The 23,755-nt window shown below is 37.3% G+C and overlaps 1 protein-coding gene across 1 annotated transcript in view; it reads right to left on the reverse strand.

Annotated features, from left to right (window-relative positions):
* LOC310894603 (uncharacterized protein) overlaps positions 1-23,755 on the reverse strand; it is a 310,402-nt gene that overhangs the window by 86,342 nt on the left and 200,305 nt on the right. The window contains exon 16 of the mRNA XM_083824913.1: positions 23,135-23,274. Coding sequence (XP_083681039.1) covers positions 23,135-23,274 — 140 coding nt within the window. The remainder of the gene's footprint in view (positions 1-23,134; positions 23,275-23,755) is intronic.

Raw genomic sequence — 23,755 nt, forward strand, 5'->3', positions numbered from 1 at the left:
GACTAACTCTCTCCCCAAGGCAAAACGATCCTGCATTCAGCAGGGTTTTATCCCGGTCTTCTAAAGGACTTATACAGAATGTACCTGATATAACTGGACCAGAATGTCAACCGTGATAGAAATGATGATCAAAACATGGGGGATACATAATGAGAAGCTTATCTATTCCACAGTGGACTGCTATTGGTAGGGGAGTACCTCTAGGGGGTTGTTTATAGAAATCAGGTCTTCTGCCTTTAAAAAATAGAGAAAGCGAAAGAAAGAAAACTGTAATTTCTTGTGCAGTGCTCTCCTTCCTGCTTGCTATCCTATATGACATAATGGATATTAGCTGTGTTCAAGGTGTTCAAGCAGCATTATAACAGGCTGCCTTTGGAAAGAAATTTCACAAATTTTCTTTCAATGTGAAGACATGGCCTTAGTCCTCTGCTTCCAGAGTATAAAGCAGAAATTAAAGAATTGCCACAGCTTGTTTCTCTGAAATCAATGTATGATTGCTAGCTGCACTGGGAGTTTGAGGGATATCACCTTATCAGAAACAATCTCTAGATAACATACATTCCTCTATTGCCCATAGCTACATGTAAGGCATGGCAAGACAAATGCAGGCTTCCTTTCCTGTTGGTGTCATCTATTGATCCAGTGAAATGGTCTTCATCTGAAATTTCCTTCCCAAAGGGGACATTTGTTATGAAAAGCAAAGCTTTCTCTCTGGTGCTAAGAAAGCCTGGAATTTACAGCTAATTACTGCACAGTACCATGGCAATACATAGCTCCAACTGTGTAAAAATATGCACTCAAATGATACAAGGGCCATATTTTTCCTGGTAGAAATGCTGCTTTGTGATACTGAAAGTATAATATAATAAACTCATTACATGTTTTCTGCATGCTCTAGATAAAACTGTGCCCTGGGTCTGTGCTTTTCTTTGTGGCATTTCCTCTCAGACGCATCCAAAACAGCTGTGCTGGGTGTGACTGAGTGACCTCCAATATGAGCCAAAACACAAACCAGCATCATTGGAAAAAACACCAGTATAGGAGAGTAATGAGAAGCATAGGGGTAAGTGAAGAATTTTGGGGTGCAAAAAATAGACTAGCTTACAAATAACTCTCTGCAAAGAACATATTTATTTGTGTATTACATTTTCTGTCATCTCTCCCAATCTATGTAGTATGCTAGCCTAAGACATCGGCACTGTCACAGAAAGCTTTAACTTTATACTGAGAGAGCAGAAAGTGAGGACTTAGAAAAGGCAAATTCCTTTAAAAATAAAATGTGACTCATTAAATTCACAGCTAATCAATATCCATATGAGTTTTTGCAGTTTTGAAGAGCTTTTGTTATGACGCCTAGGTACTTGGAATTTAATCATCGAATCTTAATCAAACGATGGAAGATTATTTTAGAGTTGGCACCTCTAAACAAAATAATGTTTTTCTCAAGAGTAAAGAAGAGTACATACCTTTTAAAGATGCCAATTAACTTGTTCTTTCTGATGCGTTACACTACTTATCCATCACACAATTTCTAAAAAGTGACTGTTCAGAAGAGACAGGGATATGAGACTTCACCCATACCACAAGGATTCCCTGGAACAGTGGAACTGATTCTGTGTTATGCTGCAGTCTCCGCTGGGTTAATAACTGAGGTATTTCCCCTCTATCCAGACCTCTAATCCCATGAAATCTGTAGTAACTGAATCTCACTATTCTTCTTGACCAAGTTTGGCTGAAACTGGACAGAAGTTTACAAGTTATTAGGGGTAGTTCAGTCTGACTGCATTCACCTTGCCTTCCTAGGAAACCTGGCTAAGAAATAAACCAAGTGTTCAGGAGTCATTAGACCAAAGCTTCCAAAGGTGAAAAATAATGTATTTGGGCAGAGCAAAATCCTTGTTATTTTGCTGTCTCTGATAAATGATAGTTACCAGATATTGAACTTACAATGTAAATAACCTCTCTGCTTTTTTTTTTTGTCTGTGTATATTTTCTTCAAAAGTATTGCAAAATAATACAGTCTGTTGGTTATGTTGTCTGTGAAAACTCACAGAAAATATTTTTCACTGTCTTTTTATGAAGATATGGTTCAGCTTTTTCTTGGGAGCTTTAGATTTTCCATCAAAGAAATCCAAATACCTGAAAAATATAACTGCAGCTTTTCAAAGAGACTGATTCACCTAGATAGTAAGAATAATAAACACTTAAACAGTAACCTTCAAAGGGCACCACACGTGATTCTGAATTTAAACTTTAACATTTTTTTAGTCTGCTGAAAGGCTGGATTTTTAGCAAGAAGCAAACAAACAAACAAAAACCCACTAGTTTTCCAATCAGCCTTAGCACTTATTCAGTATCTACTTTTCAATCTACAACAAAGACATCCACACAATCCTAGAGGACAAAATCCCATTATCTCAAACCTATAAGGTCTTCCACTACTGGTCTGCATTCAGACAAGGTCACATGGACATTTTGACAATGCTCACTTGACTCAAATCTACTGATATCTCATTCAAATAGAAGTATCTACAAAGTGGTCATACTTCCCGCACCCAGACAAGCTGGCCCTTGTAAAGACTCGAAATGATGGGCTAACACTACTGAGCCTGTTACTCCTTTTCTCTCCAACAGCTCATAGTGTAGCAGGATCCTTATTGGTCCAGCCTTCCCATCCAGAGTTTTTTGTTTAATTATAAAGCCTAGTACACCAGATATGTTTACGCAGTATTAATTTAGTTTAGCTAAGGAGCCTGATCACCTTCCCATTAAATTTAGCAGCAATGATAATAAATAAAAATCTCAAGTCAGGCGAGGCAGTCAGGGTGAGATTTCCAAAGATACCAAAGGAATTCAGGTGCTGAAATGTAACTGAAAAGAACTGTGGTTAACGGATATAAAGTAGTTTGAAATATTCTGACTCTGATCAGATAGTAATGCTCTCTCAGGCTTTTGGTGTTCTGTAGCCTCTTTTTCTTGCTTAATATGTAGCTTTAATAATATTTGTATCCCTAGGGATCAAGCTAAAACTTACTTGATCCGCAATGCTTCAGAACTTTAAGTTATGTTAAAACTTCAGTTTTCACATCTCCTAGCTTCTGTTTGGTGATATTTTAGTTGTGTAACCTTAAAATTATGTTAATATACTGTGTCATTTTTAAAATTTTACTTCTGTTTTCATCTGAAGCCAGATTGGTTCACAGGTTGTATTTGATATTATTCTTTCAGTTTAAAGACTTTGAATCATTACCTAAAGGAGTAAGAGACAGAGAAGAATTTAGGGTTTTGTGTTTTTTATTCTTGTTCTTTGTTGTTCTTGTTTGCTTTTTGGTTTTGTTTTTGTTGTTGTTGTTTGTTTTGTGTGTGTGTGTCTACTCATTAAATAGTTTTTACTTGCTAGGCTCAAAATTTGAAGGTAGGATTTACAAAGACAATGCCTTTTGTCAGTTAACCTTCTGCTATATTTTTAGAGGCACTCAGCAAATTCCGGCAGCAGACTTCTAGACACAAAAGACAAATACAACCAGTCCATGATTTAGATTGGCTTCTATTTGTGGGTCATGAGACTCACTGCTGAGAACATCAGAAGTTTGTTGTGGCATTTAATGAAGGTCATCAGCAACTTCAGAGCTCTCATGGTAAAAGGAGGAGTGTGCTCTGGTTTGGGTGCTTTGTTGTTGTTATTTTTTTGTTTGTTGTTGTTTTCTTCCTTCTTTTGATTCTTTGACTGGAATCTCAGACTGGAAGTAGTGGATAAACTGAGTTACTGCAAAAGAATAAGATTCAAAGTATGGTAAAAGCTGATGCTTTGAAAAATGTCAAATTGCATAGGTTTCATTTTTTTAGACAGCATTTGACATTCAAAATAAGTATTAAATTTCCCTTCAGTTGGAAAGTTAAGAGTCATTCATGAAACTAGGAACAATAATCATGCTATATTATACCCTGTCTCATCTGTGTCTCAGGAGGACTGTGACTTGTCATAGCATGAAGGAACCTGGAAAAATGATTGCTTGCTGCTTCAAACAGAAGATGCATAGCTAAGATGCTCATTAATGAAGTAAAGGAAAATTAATTGACATGCCTAATAGTTCTTTTAATATAGCCTCTAATCCTTGATGTGTCAATTGTCAGATTACCCCGATGTTCTTGCTCTCTTTCAGTGATCTTGTATCACCATTGCCAAGAGACAGAAATAACATTTCTTTCCTTGGCCTCTTTTGGCATAATTTCTGGGCACAGGTGTTAGACCTCCAGAAAAATGAGATGCACTATCCCAGCTGTCTCAGCCTCTCTCCAGGTGAGGTCTAACCTCCAGGGCTGCAGTACTGCAGCTTTGTGACTGCTCTTTGTTAATGATGCATCTTTCCTGGGGCATATAGTGGAAAAAACACAGGCCTAATGCATTATCCTTTCCGCACGTCTTCACTGCTCTTGAGCACTCCTTTGACTGAGGTCAGAGTTCTCTTCAGTGAGCTAGGATCTTTTCTACCTCTGCTTTTCCCAGAGATGGTCTCTCCTCTGGAAGACACTGCTTCTTCCACAAGTAGTCTTTTACACTTTCTCCAACATAGTCAATGAAAGAGCATGCCTCCTCAAGATTTTATTCTTTTCACTTTATTATCACCCAATCCAGGCCTGGAAAAAAGCTATTTACAATCATTTGTCAGCTGGTCAACTCTTTGCCTGAAAGCAAATCCTTTGATCAAGATGTTTATACTGTGTATATAGGCTCATCTAAGTTTATTTAATGGATCTTTATAATTGACCCTGCTATTTCATCAGTTGGTATTTCTGTCCAACATGAAATCAGGAAGAAAAGGTAAAACAGAGAAGGCAGATAGGTCATATATCAAACCTGCAGTTCTCAGTCTGGCACAAAAGTCCATGCAATTCCAACATTAAACAGCATTTAGGAATTTCATATAGGCAGATTCATTAATCCATAATTCCAGAAGCTGAAGAAATCCTGCTTACAATATGATTTGTTTGGGGGCTGTATTTTTTTAATATGTAGATTGATCAGTGTGACTTGGAAATTTGCCCCCCAACTGATCAGAGTAGTAATAAACCTAATATAGAGCCATACTAGAAAATACAGCCTTTTGTGCTGAACAAAAATCAGTACATAAGATTTCCATAATTTTGTAAAATAAAATAAAACAATTAAGGTATTTTTCACTTCATATTCAAGAACCACAGCTGTTCTACTTACAGTATTAATACCTCTGGGCTTTCTCATAAGGAACAGATTTTCCCATGCACTGCAGAGCATATACACACTCGGTCCGATAGTCAGGGTTATGTCAGATGTACTACTGCAGTACCGTCCAGAGAGCTGCATATGTGTTAAGTCCAAGGCATCTAGAGAGCACCGCATTTCTTGCACATTTGCATGCTATTAGTCCACACACAATAGATCTAACATGTCTCAGGCACAGAAGAGTCACTTCTCATGTGCTGTAGAGCAAATCTGTACAGTCCAGTGGCTGCATCTGGAATTGCCACATGGCTGTCAAAGGTCCAGACATCTTGAATAAATGCTGAAAGTTTTCAGATTCCACACAGACACAAAAGGGAAAATCTGGGAAAAAACAGGTTCTATGATGCTGGGTGAGAAATGAGCATAAAATTCAGTAACATTTCTCTGTGAATATCCTTCTATTATGTAATAATTTTTGAACATGCCATCCAATCCATTCTTAAAATTAAGATAATACCCTAGATATCATTAGTCTGAACTCTATTGATTTTGACAGAAATTGAAACAAGAGAGCAGGGAAAATAAAAGAGATTGGGTAGAGAAATGGCAGAGAGAGAGCACTCAAGGAAGAATGAAGTGAAGACATGTAACAGCCATTCATGTGAAGCAAAATGAACGTGAAGGTCCCTACCTATAACATTTTTCCATACCATTCCTCATAATAAGAATATAAAAAGATACTGAAGTACAGGCAATAAATATATACTCCTGGATAAATAAGCCAGTTGCAGGTGGGCCAACTGTCTTTAATGCCTGTTCTTCTTTCATGCTAAATCTAATTTTTTGTTGCTGAGATGTGGGATTTCACAAGGTAATTATTTACCAATGTAGGCAAAGAGAATGTGTATTATTTATTTCACGTTTCACTGGAGCTCACTTTAAGTAAGGTATGAAGGTATTTTAAAAGTTTTTGATTTCAGAATAAAGATAGATGAGAAGTAGCTTTCTCTTCATATGAAGATTTTCAAATATAATTCTGATCCCAGATTGGGATAAAAATGTTGAAAACAACATAAAAAATATAAAAATGTTGAAAACAACATAAAAAATATTCATGAACTGATATTCTGGTTAATGAAAGGACCTGTTTTGATCATTTAAACTGCTTGAAATGATTTTGACCTTTTCAATAGAAAATGAACCCTTCTGTATATATTAAAACGTGAAGCAAAAGTAATTTCAAAAAAAATGTTCTCTTCAAAATGTCAAGATAGAATATTTCAACAGTCTCCAACCTTTGTTCTAATTATAATTTCCTGAATTGGAAGAAGAGTTAACACCACCTTTTTCCCACAAATACATTTTTTGAAAATCTTAATTTTTCAGTGAAAAGTGCTTTGTCAATAATAATAATAATAATAATAATTAAAAAAAAAAAAAACACACTCAACCAGGACAGTTATACCACATATCCTTGATTCTCATGCAGTCACATGCTTCCTTCATTTCAAGTGGGTAGCTTGAGACAGATTGCAAAATACTGGTGTGTCATCCATTCTGGCACTGCTCTGGGAAGCATTGTGGTAGACGACACAGAGCACAGAGAATGCACTCATAGTAAGAAGAAGGAGTGTAAATTGAAAATGTATCTTTCATTGTGCTATCCAAGTGCTATACCCTGGGGACTGTCCTTACCCTGTGAGCTCCGACTTGGCCAGAAGCCAGAGGGCTGGCAGAGGCTGCATGAGAGGACCAGGGAAGGGTTGGCAAGTCCCTGGAAAGGCAAGAGAAGTGGAGAACTCCATACCGAGCAAATCATCCTGGTATGCCACCAAAATGCAAAAACAAATTTCAGCCCTACTGATAAGTAAACAAAGGTGATTGTGGATCCGTTTAACCAGACAACATTAGGGTATTGAAAACTCCAGACATTTGTCAACACTGGACTGTAAAATGTTTTTCCCACAAATCTTTTCCTCTTTAGTAACAACTAAACTAGAACTTGATTGTAGACAAGGGCTTGGTGTAGACTCTTGAACAATAAACTGGTTAGATTTATTATGAGCAGAGTTGGATAACACAATGCTGGAAACATATGCAGGCAGCCTAACAGACAAGGCTGAGTTACAAAAGCAACCACCACTAGTCTCTTTAAATTCAGAATGTCAAAAATGGGAAACTTTTGATGTGAGCTACAGTTATTTGGGCTCTCTTATTGTAAATAAGAATAAATCAGCATATAATCACACATACACTGCTTTTCACACTTTCTTTCTGTAAAAATCACATGCATCCTCTTGTATGAAGTATGCATTAAACTTCAGCTTTTAGTTGACATATCTGCCCTGCTGAAGTCACTAGACTTGCAAGATAATTCACGCTGGTGAAATATCTGATCTATTTTTATTTTGCTAATTTTCCTAATATGCACTTGGTGGTTTTTTGTTTGTTTGTTTGTTTTTGCTTGTTTGTTTGTTTTTTTACTACTATATCTGAAGATTTTAAAATGAATAATAGGCTATCTTTCTGTGTAAGTGCTGTGTTAACTGCTAAAGCAATACACTGCTTTTATTTATCAAAATTATCAGAGTTCAATTCTGATAACTTAGCTGTAACACAACCAAAAATAAAAGGGCTCTTCCATATACAAACCTTTTCATTTTTCAGTTTACTTGTGTGCAAGCTTATCCTCAAATAAAAGTCTTCTCTACTGGGTAAAAACACATTCTCAGTAGTCTTTGCTTGGAGTTCTAACAAACACAAGGGGTGAAGGCATGTGCTGCGTCCAAGTCTCTTACACTATCCAGACCAGCAGACTCAGACCCAGCAGGAAAGCAGGCAACACTCAGTAAACCTGGTTCATGTGGAGGCTGCAAGTTTATTAAATGTAAACCACATTATGGGCTTATTTAAATTAATGGGCACAGTGGGTGCTCAACACCTCTGAAAGAGTCTGTACTAGGGCTAGCCATAAAATTTTCCATTGAGACTGCTGTGTGAAAGAGAATTGGGACTTCTGACTAGCAGTGGTTGTCAGAAAACCAGCTTTCCATGTGATTTTTTTTCTTGATAAAATGCTTGGATTTTGGTGCTGAAAAAATAAAACTTGTTTCAGCAGTCTCTCTCTTCAGAACTGGTAACCAGCTCTTCATTTCTACTGCCCACAGCTGTTTAAGGCACTCTTGCCAGATCACCTCACTTGTATATACCAGAGTCAAACGTCCCAATGTGCAACTTAGAGGCAAAGAGACCAAGCTGTATGGGGACAAGTATGTAGCCTCCCTGGGAAGCCTTTGCTTTAGTGGGAAATGGGGAGATGAGACACAGTGCCATGGTCAAACTACTGGCCAAATACTTTCGGGGTTAACACTGACCTCATGATCACCAGATGCACACCCTGACCTTCTTCACCTGAGTGCCATTCCCTCCATCCTCATCCCATTGAGACTTGTTTTCACCAAAGAAAGCCAGGAGGACAGGCAGGATGGGAGACCACTCCGTGACCAACCTCCATTGAGAGGACTAGAAAACAGGGACTACAGAGGGTACCATGGAGACTGCCAACACGATGGTCAGCATGCAACAGAGTGACAACCTTTCTGAACCAAGCCGCTTAGTTCTTCTGGTCTGGACATTTCAAATTTATTAAAAAGCTGTCACTTTCTGAAGAAGAAACAGTTCCTAAATTTAGTTTACAAATTAGGGCCATTAACTTAAAGATTGCTAAGGAAAAGTAACGGGTGATATTTGATCAGCAACTTCCCATGGTTATGAACAATGAAAATCTATACAAAATGCTCAGCTGAAAACTGAAGGAGACACATTTCCAGTTAAAAGCACCGGCTTATAATTGGTTGTTGCAAGAAATGTGATATCTTAACTGAATGAATGACAATTACTTGCATTGTTTTCATACTTAAAATGTCAGTGTTCAATGATTGCTTTCAGCTCATAATAATAAATTCCAGACTTTTCAACATCAAAAACAATAAAGCCACATGGAGAGAATGTTTGTAATTGAAATAAAAATTAACCCAAATATAGACCTGAAGCATCGTTTTTAAAAATGACAGAAATACAGCAGAAGCAATTTTAATAGTAAACAAATATAAGAAGATCATACAACTGCTACAATTAAAATACTAAAATTAAAAATTACATAAATCGGCACAATGAATTGTACCAACTGTAAATATATTTATACATAAATATTTGTAAGTAGACAGATCTACAGTTATACTTTCAAATTTTGCATAACCTCCAATCTTGTGGCTGTAGAAGAAAAAAAATATTGAGGTTGGACAGCAATGACTTAACACATAGTCTTTTGAGTTAAAGTACTTTATATTCCTATTTCCAGTCGTTTATAATGACAAGATAATTATTCACAGAATCACTGATAAACAGAAACTGTGTCCTTTTTATTTGCTTCCTAACACTCCTGGAAAGCTTTATAGTAAACAATTTAGAAGATAATGAAAGGTAAAACTTCCATCCAGAAAGGTTTGATTCAACAAAATTATTGGGACAATCACTTAGGTTAAGTGTTTAGCCCAGAGGGCAGTATAAAATTTCATCAAAATTCAAACCATGCATAAATGATCTCAACCTGAAGTGTCTATTTATACCACACAACGTGTTAGTCACATTTTTCACTGCAGATTGAAAGTAATGATGAAGTAACAGATAAGGATGGAAGACTGAATATGTGCTATGCCACCCATGTATAATTCAGTTAGCGGCAAATATGGATTAGAAAGTATTCTGCAACAGCATGTGCTTTTCAAATGCCTGAGAAAACCTGTGCACCACTAATGAGGAAAAGGGGACAGTAGTGAAACCAGAAACATTTCACATACATGAATTAGCCAGGTAAAGAAAATAGAGTTAATATATCAGTGGGTCTGAAGCAGGCATTTAAAGACAATCAGAAAAGTAACAAGCAACTATGGATCAAAAGAATATTAGACTCTGATGTATTCTAGGTTCAGCAATTCTTTAAAAAAATGCTTTTTTTTTTTTAACGAGAACAAAGCAGTGATAGCGCAAAAGGCATTATTATAGTAAAGCCAAAATCTTAAAATTTTGGTGGAAACCATTTGAAGAAAACTTAAGTGCAGAGTTCCTAATTTAAGCATAGAATACTATCCTCAACATCTGAAAGAAATAATCACAATGGAAAAGAACTCATGCTCCCCCTTTTCCCAATCAAAATTTTTATGTTAACTGTTTTGGGGGAAAGCTGTGGGCTACAAATTAAGAAAGAAGATCTGTGATTTTTCATTTTAATCCAAAAAAAAGATGACACCTTTAGCTGATGACAGGCATTGAAACAAAGTAACTATAGTACATAGTCCTTCTTATTATCTGATTATGGTTCACTCCATTGAGTGTACCCATTCTTACACACCTGCTATAGGTTTCGGCTGAACTATTACAATCAGCTTCTTACTTATGTATGACCATTTAAATGACTGTAGCAATACTGACCAGCTGAAGTCCTATTGTTTTTAAATGGTAAATGTAAATGATTAATTGGCATTCTATATATATATTATTGTTCTAGAAGCATCAAAATGCAATGTGAAATAATAACATTGCCAGCTCATGTTTCAGAGAGGTTGTAATGTAGCATTGTAACTGCAAAACTGCATTGTGGAGAACTAAACAGAAACGTAAGTTCAAAAGGCATGAATGGGTCTGTGCTTTCATTTGACATCACACCAGGCTCAGCCCTCTCAGATTCTCATGACTCTAAGCAGAGCTTGATGCTAATGATTTCTAGCTGCCTTCTTGGGGAGGATGGGATTAAAGAGACTTCATAAGTATCATGAGGAGTCCTCCCCAAGTAAAAGGGGTAGGTTAAAGCTGCAAAGTAGAGGTAGTGACAAGGTGAGATGAGAGCTGATATCTTTGGGTGTAGATTAACATCACCACAAGGCATGCTATTGAAAAGCAGAGGGAGACTAAGCGGTAGAGGACCTTACAAGTGACTAGGAAAGATTATAGTGTGACAGATGCCTCCCGTGATAGCTAATTAAATGCCATTAGGTGCATTATATTTCATGTGTAGACAGTCTACAGTGTGATGGAAAGTGTTACAGTATGTTAGCACGAAAGTTTACGTTTCAGTCAGAATGAATTGTCATCACTCCACTGGAAATGGCACTTTAACAACTTAACTCAGCTGAGGTTCAGCCCTATTACTGTAGCATTCATTGTCTTTAGCAAAATATTGAAAGTAGATGCTAAAGCTAGTGGAATTTAAGCATGTTTCTGCTGACTCATTCTCCCAAAAGAGAAATTAGAACAAAGTTAATGAATGTTCAAGCATAATATAATATTTTTAGTTCATTATGCTGTTCTAAGCTTCCTTCTTTCTCTCTCTTCTCTCTTTTATTATTTTTTTTTTCAAAATGGGTGATATTAAATAAATCATCTTTCTAGATTAACATTTTTATATTTGGTGTAATGCTGTCATTCTTCCAATGAAGTCTAGGAAAACAGCAGAACAAAGCCTGGAGTAAGTTATTTTTAACTGATTTCCCTGTACTGTTAGTAAAAAGTTTGATGCACGATGTCACTAGAAGCACTATTCTCTCGTCTTCCTCCATTTAATGAAAATCTGTGAAATAAATGCTACAAGGCAGTACTGCTGGCATAACAAATTCCAGGCCAATAAGTCTTGCAGTTGCCAAGATGTAAGCTCTGAAACTTGGCATTTGGCATTCAGAACTAGATAACCTTACTATAGTAACTACATTCACTGTATCTACAAGAGCGATGAATAAATCAACAATAATTGAACTACTAAAAGTGTCTAATTTCCAGCATAGTGCTTCAAGCAACAACTGAAATTAAAAAACTCTTAAAACACAGCTACATACCCATACAATTGTGTCATGAATGCACTGAAGCAAAGGTTAACAAAAAAGAATGAATATGCATTCTTTGCTAAAAGTAGCGGTCCTTGATCTACACTACTGATGAACTGTATAAATGTCAGGTCCCATCTAAGTCCCACAGAGCTTTGCATTCCCAGTAGCAAGAATTTTTTATTGTTCCTGTAACATTACTCAAAGCATGAAAAGGCTACTCCTGGTGCACGTGGAATGCAGCCCCTATTTTGAAGCCTGGCAATGTTTCTAAAATTAGCAATAAGCATAAACCCGTGAACTATGGTTTGTATCCCCAGGGCCTGATCCAAAGCCCAGTGAAGGCAAATGGGAAAATTCCACAAAGCTGCAGCTTTGTGTGGGCCAGGCCTAAAATATTACTTCTCTTGTCACTTTATAGCATAATTGAGAATTTTTTACATTGTCCAAGTCAGATTTCCCTGAATTTCCCATTTAAGGTAAATATAAGTTAACAATATTAAATGATTTCAACTGAACTTCTAGGAGACAGCTGTTCATATTAAAAAAATCCACCCATCTCTCCTCCCACTACTACTTTTTAGAACATATAAATAATTAAAATTAAAGAACTGGAAATATTCTGGAAAATAACCAGCACACTAAGTTAAATGGACTCAGTGCTTTAGAGAATCAAGGTAGTCTAATAGACAGAGCTTTTAATGTAACATATTTCCACACTAACACACAGGAGAGAACCTACCACTGGGACATCAGCTTGCTGTATGTCACTGAAAACTCCCTCCCAGAATTAATTCAGACTTATTATTAGCATAGCATAATGCATTTACCTGGGGAACTAACCAAAAATAATAGCCAATTTACCAATGAACTGAAGTAGGATTTTTAAACTCTCCTGAGTCTGCAGATCGATAGCAGTGCACTGCAGTCACATTCCTGTGACCACAGCACAGCTGGCACTACACTTTGGGGCATATACAATCGCAATGAATTGCTGAAAGCCACTGATATATATTGGATGGAACCATTCCTTGGGCCACTGTTTGGATGGTCCTGCTATGATCCTAACAACTGGACTGCTCACTTTTTAGGAACTGAATAAAAATATCAAGGAAGTGTGTTTCCTTTGAAAGCCACTGAAAGATCATTTAGTTTCTGCTACCAGCAGTTGACCTCCCCGTGGAACCTCAAATCTGGAAATTCAGTATTTATTTATTTTCAGCCTTGAGGAAAAAATATGGGCATTATGGTGGCTAAAGCTTCCATTTATCATATTTTTCGCAAAAGCTGAAGAATAAGAGAGAGACTACCACACTGGAAATAAGAAAAAAAAAAAAAAAAAAAAAAAAACCTAGGCACTGTTTCCAAATGGCTCAAGTACTTAAATATATGACCCATGTACAGACAAAGTATTTCTCCATATGCCTTGTGCTTTGTCACATGATGAACTGGACTGAATATGTCTTTCACCCTTTACCCTCTGCCATTTTGTAGGTCAAACCCAGCATCTAATGCATGTATGTTAAAGCCAGAGAGGGAAAGACAGATACGCAGAGACAAGAGAGTCTCTTCTTTCCTCAAAATTCCTTCCACGTCTAAGTCTAAATTGAATACTTGTGACATTAGCATATATTCAAGTGTCTCATAGAAGCTGAAAATCATGATGCAATGTTTTGAAATGGAAATTATTCCAACTTTGAAACCCTACAGCTTACCAAACTATTATGCTATAAGGCCCCTGTACTACATTTAACTGAAATTCAAGGCAAATGCAAACCAACAGTTACTTGGTAGAAAATCATGCACACATTGGTTAAGGGTGGCACTGTTTCCTCTACATACAGCAAGCTTCAAAGGGAACAGTAATTTTTGGATTAATGGGTACACAATGCAGAACATGTTACATAGTCGTTAGTCTGTGAAATAGCTTGCCCTCTATTTCTGAGTAATGGAACTGACCAACAAACAGGAACTTTTCTGCTGCGTCCCCAGCTCTCTCCCCCTGCAATTGTTTAGACTGGAGGACTAACAGTCACAGAGGGCAACTCTGCTCGTTTGTGAGAAAGACTCAGCATTCAGTACAGCTGCAAGAAAGAATAGCTGAACTGGGAGTTTTATAATTTTGAATCCCGTAAGTCAAACAGTACGGAATGTTTCTAGCCATCATCTCTCAGCAGAGACCTAACTCAAACACTGGGATAGATCTCGGTACCAGTATGAGAAGCTTACAAGGACAAAGTACATCAAAGAGCTACCTAGTGCATTTGAAAATAAGCTGAAGACAATGATTCACACCTTCATAACATTCAAGCATGACTATTGCAAATTCCCAGTTTGCCAGACTTTCCCTTGAATCAAAGGGCAGACATTGTAGTTTATTCAGAATTTTGTAAGACTTCCAAACCTGTCAGGTTGGGTCTGGTTCTTGCAATCTTGCAAATTTCCTCTGTCTTTTCATATTGACCTTTCTGATCTCTATACTGCCCCAATAGGATATCACCAGGAAGAGACCTATTGCGTTCCACTGAAAGTAAGGACAAATTACTTGGGGTGAAATCTTGGTCCTGCTAAGTCAGTGAGAAGGAGGATTTCATCACCTGTGCAGCACCCGGCAGGAGTGCAAGACACAAGAGCCCTGGCTGACTGACTACTTGGTATTTTTGTTTTGCTGAATACTGCCAGCAGCTAGCAACATGTATCACTGACAGGAGATGAGAAACATGCAGCGAGTCTTTATAGGACAAAACAAACCAATAAAAAGCCACTAATAAAACTATAGGAAAACTCCAGCATCCTCACTCAATGACTTCAGCCTCTCTCATCTCACCATTCTGATGGTGACTCACACTTCTAGCATCACCTCTGGGATAAGAAACAAGAGTGACCTGCAGTTAGAAGGCCCACACCTGCTCAAACTTTCTTGTGCCTCCTCTTTTCAGTTTACCATCATAGCTTCTTGTTCTCATCCTTTGCAAAGTGTCTCAGTTTATACTGTAAGCCTGCAAGGGCAGAGACTCTCCTAGCTTACTGGTTGTTTTGTCACACATCACTGTGTATTTAATAATAATTATGCCTCTGCAGAGGTATTTTATTCTGATAGATTTAGAGCTATCCCACCAGGATCTTCAGCTACTTATTCGTTTTGCTACAGGCTACAACAGAAAGAGTTAGAGAATTTACTGAAATAACAAAGTCGTTTTACATACATATGGTCTATGCTTCTGTGCCACAGCAGTGACAGATAAAAAGCAGCAATCTATCATATTTTTTTCTCCACACTATCCTTGATAGGATCCAAAGTGTGGTATCCATTTTGCTGCTAATGCACATGTATAACTCCCACTTATTTACTGTAGTGCCCTGAAGATGTGACAGTTAGCTACATAATGCACTTATTATTTTTATTCATTCTATTCATTAGAGGTGACCGTGTATTGTGCACTTATAGCTTTTATTTTCTCCACTAGTCATCAGTAATGTGATCTTTTCTAGCTCATGGAAACAGAATGTGTATTAAATGACAAACAACCACCACATCTCTCCTCACCCAATGCTGCACAGAGAGCGTGTCAAGTCTTCTACCTTCTGCTGAGCTTGAAGAAAGCAAAGAGCAATTCAGCTAGGCCAAAAAGTGTTTTTGTGCTGAGCAGGAATCAAGACTAAATGGTCTGAAATGTCTGTGATGAAGGAATGCCAGCAATACTCAATGAGAGGCACTTTGACTGCCCTTCTAGCAAAGGCTCCAACAACTTTGGGAACCCAGGTTGCTTGGCGACTGCAGATTTCAACATTCCTAGTATTTAAGAAGAAAAGAAATTATGAATTTCCTGCATGAAAGCCATATTCTGTCCTCATAACCAGCTTTCCACTGACTATTGCCATCTTCTTTCACTTTCACCAAATGGGAATTCTTTAAGGGGGAGGAGGAGAGGGAAAAACAAGCATTTTGGCAGGAATTATAAAGCTGTTTTTCTGGAGAGGGCAAGGGCGAACTGTGACTTTTCTGTTCCAGAGTTGAGGAGCATTTGCCTGCTCCTCCTGCTCCATTACATATAATCACATAGCAACAACACAAGTCCCTTGCCAATATCTCTATGAAAACTTGATATTCGTAATGAAGTTGCTCAAGGACTGAGCCCACTCCTCCTTTCTGGTTGAGAACATTAATGCCAGTAGAAAAAAAATCTCACTAGCAGCATCAGTAAGGGATTATTCACTCATCACTCTCAGCTCCCTACTGAGAGATTTGTATCACCAGTTTCTCCCCTCCATTGCTCAGAAGCCAGCTGTAAGCTAGTAAAGTTCTACAGATGTGTAACCTGCAGGAGGAAGGGCAGCAGCTGCCAACTCATTTCACCATTCTGAGCAAATAAATAAAATTACTGTCATGCATAACACCAGTGAAGTAAATAGGTACTTGCAATACTAAATGTTTCTATCACCGTAGTACCATCAAATTCAGGCAAAATCAACTGTGTGCATAGATACTAGAGGGCTTTGCAAAAGTACTCTGTAAAAGACATCTTTGAAAAGACTTATGCTTCCTTAGGACATATTTTTGGCAACAGCAAATATCATGTAACCCATGAAAACAAGTGAGTTGTGGCTAGAAGGGGTCCCTAATTTTCTTAACATGTTGAAGGTTATGGCTAAAAATATTTAAGCAGGTTATAATAGGAGGAACCAAAGAGAGAATTTATTGCATATAAATACAGACACCCAGCTATCTCTCTGACACTGCTGGGACACAAGGGCAAACATGTTTTTGATTGTTTAATCTACTGGTCACTTCTGGGATCTATACACTCCTTGTTACATTTGAATATCCAAATCTATGTTCTTCTGCCACCTAAATTACTTGATTTTGGACAGACAGGTAGCAGACTTTAGATGTCTGCACCTTTTTTTGATTTCAAATTTGTTTCCAGTTTGGTCACCTCTGTCTCCACATCTGTATCATCAAGAGATACACCTTATTTCTCATTCGCCATTCACTTGCACCAGTTTACCATAATGCATTGGTGCAGGGATATAGTTCTTCATTTACACCAGTCTACAAAGGACCACAGTCTCTCTGAATGTATGCAGTTCATGAGACTTTGTCCATTTATGAACTGTACTGAATTAAACAAAAAGAAGGAACAGACAGCTTCAGAAAAACACAGGGAACAGGGAAGACACCATAGCTATATTTAATGATTTGTCCATACAAGTAGAAGTCTCCAGAAAATAAACATTTACTGCCACAGAAAAATCCCTCACAAGGCTTAAGACTAAAGCAAAAACTCCACAGAAATATGTACCAGTCTGATACAAAACTCAGACTGCAAAGTTGTAAAGACATGCACCAGCGTAAGCACTAATCTGACATCTGAACAGATGGGAAAAAAAATAAAAATCCATGACCTATGTCCTGCTGTGACTTGCTTGCAAAACTAATCTCCCATGGAGAGTACAGAATCAGGACCGATGCAGGTGACACTCCATGCTCATATAGCCAAAACTTAAGCGTTTTAGGAAGGACATATCAAGTATTTGAAGGTAATCAAATAAAATAGTGGGGTTTCCAATTTCTCTTAACATGTGACGCTTGGCTTACCTTTAAATCTCCTTCTTAAAAAAAAAAAATATATATATACAAAAAAAACCACTAAATTATGCTTCAAAATGGAGAAGAAACAGTGAAATAGGGTTCTCAGAATTTACTGAGAAACTTTCTTAATTTTTTTTAATTTTAAATTTTTAAAATTTGCTTTTTAAAGCAAGCAATAAAGAGCCAGTCCCTTTTTTCAAAAAGAAAGTTGAATGCTCAATTGGTGACAATATTTTCTTCATAGTACAAGAAGGAGATTGTACTAGTACAGCTATAAAAAACTGGTAAATTTTGACCTTTGATTTTAGGTAAATGTTACATATTTGAATAAAAGGCAGCATTTATAGCCAGACACACAATTCTCTTCTATATTTTAATGAAATCTTTAGAAGACCTCAAGGGTGAATCCAGGGAAACTTTTTAAACAGGCACCACTAATTTTGAACAAATTTTAAACACCCACACAAGGATTTTCCAAAGTCTAATTCATCATCCTCCTTGCTCAGTGTAAATTCAATCTGTTCTGTTTGTATGACATAAACAACAAGCAGTTTCACAGGAATGAGGCAAACCATATGTGAAGGTGTTTTAGAAGGCACAACAGGGAATACACCAAGCAAAGAAGCATCTGCGTTTATTTCAATGTCAAATTGCATGTGTGTTATAAGAAGGAATTTTGTTGTTTTTATTAAAAACAATTTTACTATATTGTGCTGCTTACAGTTAACTCTTTCTGTCCCTCAGTATGCTTACTGATTTCATTAAAAAAAAAATAATAAAAAATCAGCAGGTAAAACCATAAAGGCTACAGGTGCAGTGTTGCAAAGGTCTCATCTACTTTATCACCTTGTCTGGGCTGCTGTGTGCTGCCAAGAGCCTGTTTCTTCTCCCCTTCCTACCCCTCTCAGACCAAGTCTGCTCCTGATGGCTACAAGTCAGAACCAAAGCCTGACCCAAGCCCAAGGATTTTAGAGGTGTGAGTATGTAAATCTAGGTAGGATTTATTTCTTACTGATGCCTGTGTACAGCGAGACAACGGCTAATCTCCTGTCTCAAGATGCTCTCTGATCTTCCTTTGGAAATGCACCATCCAGCCTGCCCCTGAGCTACCTGGGGCAATACGCAGCTCTGCCCCATGAATGGTGGTGTCCTGCAATAAATTGTTTTTACAGAAGCTGGCCAGAGTCAGCTTAACACATTTGGAGCTCAGGGGAAAACATTTCAAAGCAGCATTTAGCCTCAATATGAGCTACAGGCACATTGTTAAAAAGCTAATTGCGTGGAGACAAAGAATGATTGTTTTTACTTTTATACTGTGCAATATTAACCCTTAAGAGTTCGTGTTTGACGATAAGTTGGTGGTAATTGAAACTGCTAGTTCATTATTTGTATTTGAAGTCAAACTTGATTCCTAGAGTCACAGAAAGCATTTATAACATTTTTGGGGGGTACTGAAACAGATAAAACTTTTTGCAATCTGGGATGTTTTTCCTAACTCCGATACAACTGCATATAAAAAGCAGTGTTAAAATGTGGAAGTGCTGAAATTATTTCTTACATCTATACTTATTATCTACTTTCAGAAAATCTGCCTTAATAGTGACAAACAGCTGTGAAGAACAGTTTTCATCAAATTCTGCTTATTTCAGGGGACTGAAGAACAAAGCTACAAAAAAAAAAACTTATGACAGCAGGTTTTGGGCTGCAAGGGTCAAAATCCATCCAAACATTTTCTCTCTCAAGGTTATAGATTTCACCTGTTTTAGACAATAGCCACTACAAATATCCACATTCTGCTAGAGGTTGCATGGGCTCTTGTTTCTAGAAAGGCAAACTGCTGAGAGAAAGGAGGTTCAGCAAAGCCATGGCATGAGAAAAGGTCCTGGAGTCGGCTCTCCAGCAGTACCTACAAAGCTCTCCTGGGGCTGATCACATTAACTGTGCACACCTCCCTTTAATATGCGACCACACTCATTTGTTGTCTTAACCTGCTCTCTTTCTTCATAAGTTTTGGACTCATCTCCCCCTTCACTAGCTGGGTCTAAGAAAAAGACTATTGCTTTCAGCAAGGATGCACATGGGTGCAGTAGAAGAGCCACTTTAGCAGCCTGCAAGATCAAAGCTGAAGGCTGTGGGTTTCTGGAGCTAGAATGATCATCTTTTTGTTACATATGTGTGTAATGCCCTCTATAAGGAGGGTTGACTATGGCCTATGGACGTGAGACACCACTGTCAAACTAATCTGAATGGAAAATGACAAGGATGCTAGAGCAATAAAAAAAAATCACAGTTATCAAAAAACTATTTTTGATCACAAAACAAAATTTTGCTCATGCTCTGCAATCTCCCCCTTGGCAAGCTCTACAAGAAAAAAGATGATGAGAGAGAGGAAAGGAGAGAGAAATAAATACAGGGAGAGTCAGGGGGAGAGAAAGAAAGAGAGAGAGACTGTGGGTGCATACTTTTAACTTGTCACAGTACAGCACTAGCTTTTAATTAATACTGTGTATGTACAACTTTGAAGACTGTTGGTCGTGCAGTATTTTATGATAAATACATTTTATGGGATTTTGTTTCTAAAGAGGATTTTGTAAAATAACCTGCCCCAATAAATGATTTACCAGCTGCAATAAAAGATCAAGGAAATTGCTCAGATTGCATCTTGGAGCATCTGAAACTCTGAAGTTTATGGACATCTAAGCTGCCCCCAGATCTACAGTCCTCTTAAAAATTTTTGTAGTAGCTAATTATCTTGCATTGCATTTTTTAAAAAGTAGCAATCCTAGCAGAGAGGAAGGTCTGGAAACAGACAAAGAGGATTTGACGCCCTTTGATGGAGAAAGAAGGAGAGAAGGAAAGGAGAAAAGATGGACAGAAGTAACCACTGAAACCTTATACTGGCATGTTAGCAAATGCAACTAACAACTTGTATGGGATCTGATACTCCTGCAATTACAGACAGAAATTGAAATAACTCTCAGTAAAAAAAAAAAAAAAAAAAGTATGATTAAAGATATATTCTTTACATGGCATGCTAAGGATAATAACTGTATTACTTTACCCTTTACCAATAATGGAGTGATTTGTTTTCCCATTTTTTTCTTTTTCTTTCTGATAAAGATGAAGTTTTACCACTTGTGAAACAGAAAGCAAAGAAATGTTCTCTAAATTCTGTTTTGTTCTAAGCTTGTGGGACCTTCATGTAATAAACAAAAAAGTAAATAAAACAAACAGTGGTGCTTATTTCAAACAGGGTGACAGAGGCTGTAAATAGAATGGCATATTGAAATAATAAAATACTAGCCTCAGCTGTCTTCACTGAAGGACACAGTCACTGGGAAGCATGCTTGGTAGCCTTTGTTTCATACCAGGAATATATGGCTTGCACCCTGTAACTCATGGTGCTCAGATATAGCTCTGGTCCCCTTAATGGAACCCCAGCAAAGCCAGTGTCCACACTGGCACGGGTATCCAAAATCAACCAGGTTTCTTCAGAAATGACAAGCAGAGGAAAAGGAAAAGCAAAAGGAGGAGAGAACCATCATTTTATCTTGAGTCCCATATCAGACTGTGAGGTGCATGCCAACTGAGACAAATAGCTGTTCCTGCTGGAGCACCTTGTGCCATCACAGAGGCCATGAGCTTGAAAAGCCTGGGGCTGGGCTGGTGAAGGGACAGTGACCAGAAACCAATATGTGCTCCAGGAGTTCTTTGCTGCTAAGGAAGGGTGAATTTGGGCCCCTTTCCCAACACTTTCAAGCTGAATGGCTTTGGAAAGAAAGATCAGTGCTGTCCAGTAACTGACTTTAAACGTTAATTGGATCGCTGTAACTCTGAAAGACACAGAAGAGAAACACGGACACATAAAATGAGTACCTTGAGATGGAAATCATTGATGATAATTTTGTTAATCTAATTTGAAAACTGAGACAGGTAAAATAAAACAGTGGGAGCTGGCAAAGATATTTAGATGAACACTGCTACTCTAAAATCGTCTTAAATCATGGCCGGGACGCAGGAGCTTTTAATAGTCCAAAATAATATTGATTAGTTCAGCAAAGTTATGTCAGTCTAATTATGTGCTTTTTCCACTTGATTGTTGCATCATGCAATGCTCAGTGCTGACCATCTCTAGGGATTAGTTCAGGTTCGTATAGTAAAAATATACCTTGTGTCTGTAGTGTCTTCACCTGATTTCCTGCCAAAATTTAAAGGCATGAAGTGAACACGGCAAGTGAGAGCAGGGAATGACAGGCTATTCTCCAGACTAGCAATGTTGGAGGCTGCTTGTTTTGCTTCATTAGTTAATCCTGCTTTCAAATGGTTTGATAGGGAAGTCATTTGAAACCAAATTTTTGGAGACATCCTCCCTATTCTGATGTTCATTTTCTGGATGCTTTCTTTGAGACTTTGGAGCTGATTTGCAGGTGGCAGAGGTGTACAAATATGGCTGTGTTAAGAACTTTCAAAACACAATTTGAACTTTCAAATCACAATACAGAGTTATATGAAAGACTGTTATTTCATTTCACAAAGGATTGGGTCTTCAGTGTTTCCTACTAATTATAAATAACTGTCCAACTTTTGCAATTACCTTGAAGATGAAATCCCAGGAAAAACAATTATAAGTAAAAGAAAAGATTTCATTTTAATTAGGTCTTTTAATTTCATTTTAAATTATCTTTTCATTTTATGTCATTACCCATATCTGTATTTTATAATAGAGAAAAGTAATATTTAAAGTAACATCCAAGAACAATAGTTTATTATTCCTAAAACACAGAAATGAGATTTTGCTATAAATCTTCCATTTCTGCTCCTTTTTTTTTTTTTTTTTTGTCAAAACTCACAGTTTCTCAAAGCAATACAGGAATTTCAAAATTGCATTCTCAGGTATAAATTGTTTTCAATTTTTTTTCTGATCAACTTCAGTCGTACAAAATAGTAAGGATTCAAAAACAAACAAACAAACAAACAAACAAAAAACATTGGTTGCTTATAAATGCAAGAAACATCTTACCTCATATCCCTATCTGTGAAGGGGAAATAATACCCTTTCTTTACAATGATTTTGTGAATAAAAATGAATTATTGTTTGTAAAATTTTATTGGGAAGGAATGTACAATGAAATCAGTAATCCTGTATTCCAGGCAAGGTATACATGTTGTAAATAAGGCCAGGAGCTACTGTGAGCAAACAGCAGAAAATAAAATACTTAATATTTCCCTGAACAAATAGTACACATACAGAAAAACGATCTCTATGGAAAAATAGCTTATGATGTCATAATCGTAATAAGCATGCAGAAAGGTGACAGTCTGACATTGCTTAAGTAATTGCTAAACTTTATGTATTGGATTTGTGGCTTAATAACTTTCATCTGAATGTAGATACCTCTGTAATACAAGAATAACAAAGCATGCTTCTGGGTTTTGAAGTTATTTGGTGATGAGATTACTTACCATAGAGAAAAAGTATATTTCTCTAACTCCTCTAAATAAAAGTTGATCTCTGAAGATGCTTTACCTTCTTCCAGGCTTGTATTGTTTACAGGACCAGCCTTTTCTTGATAATATTGTTCAGGTGGGTTATTCCAGTTGATCTTTAAACAAAAAGAAAAAAAAAAAAAGTATAGTAGTGTCATTAGCTGGGCACAGCTAGCAAAGAGCTGCCAATTTCATCCTGTTTTTAACTTCCATCTCTGTCTTACTTCTCACTCTGCAAAAAAATTGTAAAAAAGCAGTGGCAAATATGGCTCAACATGCTTAAGAATATCTTTAAATGGATTGATTTATGTTACTATACGGTGGTGGTTTGAGAACTCCTCTTAACTCATGTTGACACCAGAAGTCATCCAGCCTTCCTCTACCTTCTCATTTCACCACACTCTATCAGCATAAAAATTGGGACATCCATACACTCTCCACACAGCATGCGGAGGAAACTGATCTAGGAAGGGAATTAACACTATTTGGCTTCTTTCTTTTTAAACTGGATTAGCTTTCAGCTGGATCCACGCTGATCCAGGCCACTCTGCTCTGGTGCCAGAACAAAGGAGGAGATGGGATAGTACTGCTTGTTTC

This window comes from Anser anser, assembly GCF_964211835.1.
Source record: "Anser anser genome assembly, chromosome: 2".
Taxonomy (NCBI): domain Eukaryota; kingdom Metazoa; phylum Chordata; class Aves; order Anseriformes; family Anatidae; genus Anser; species Anser anser.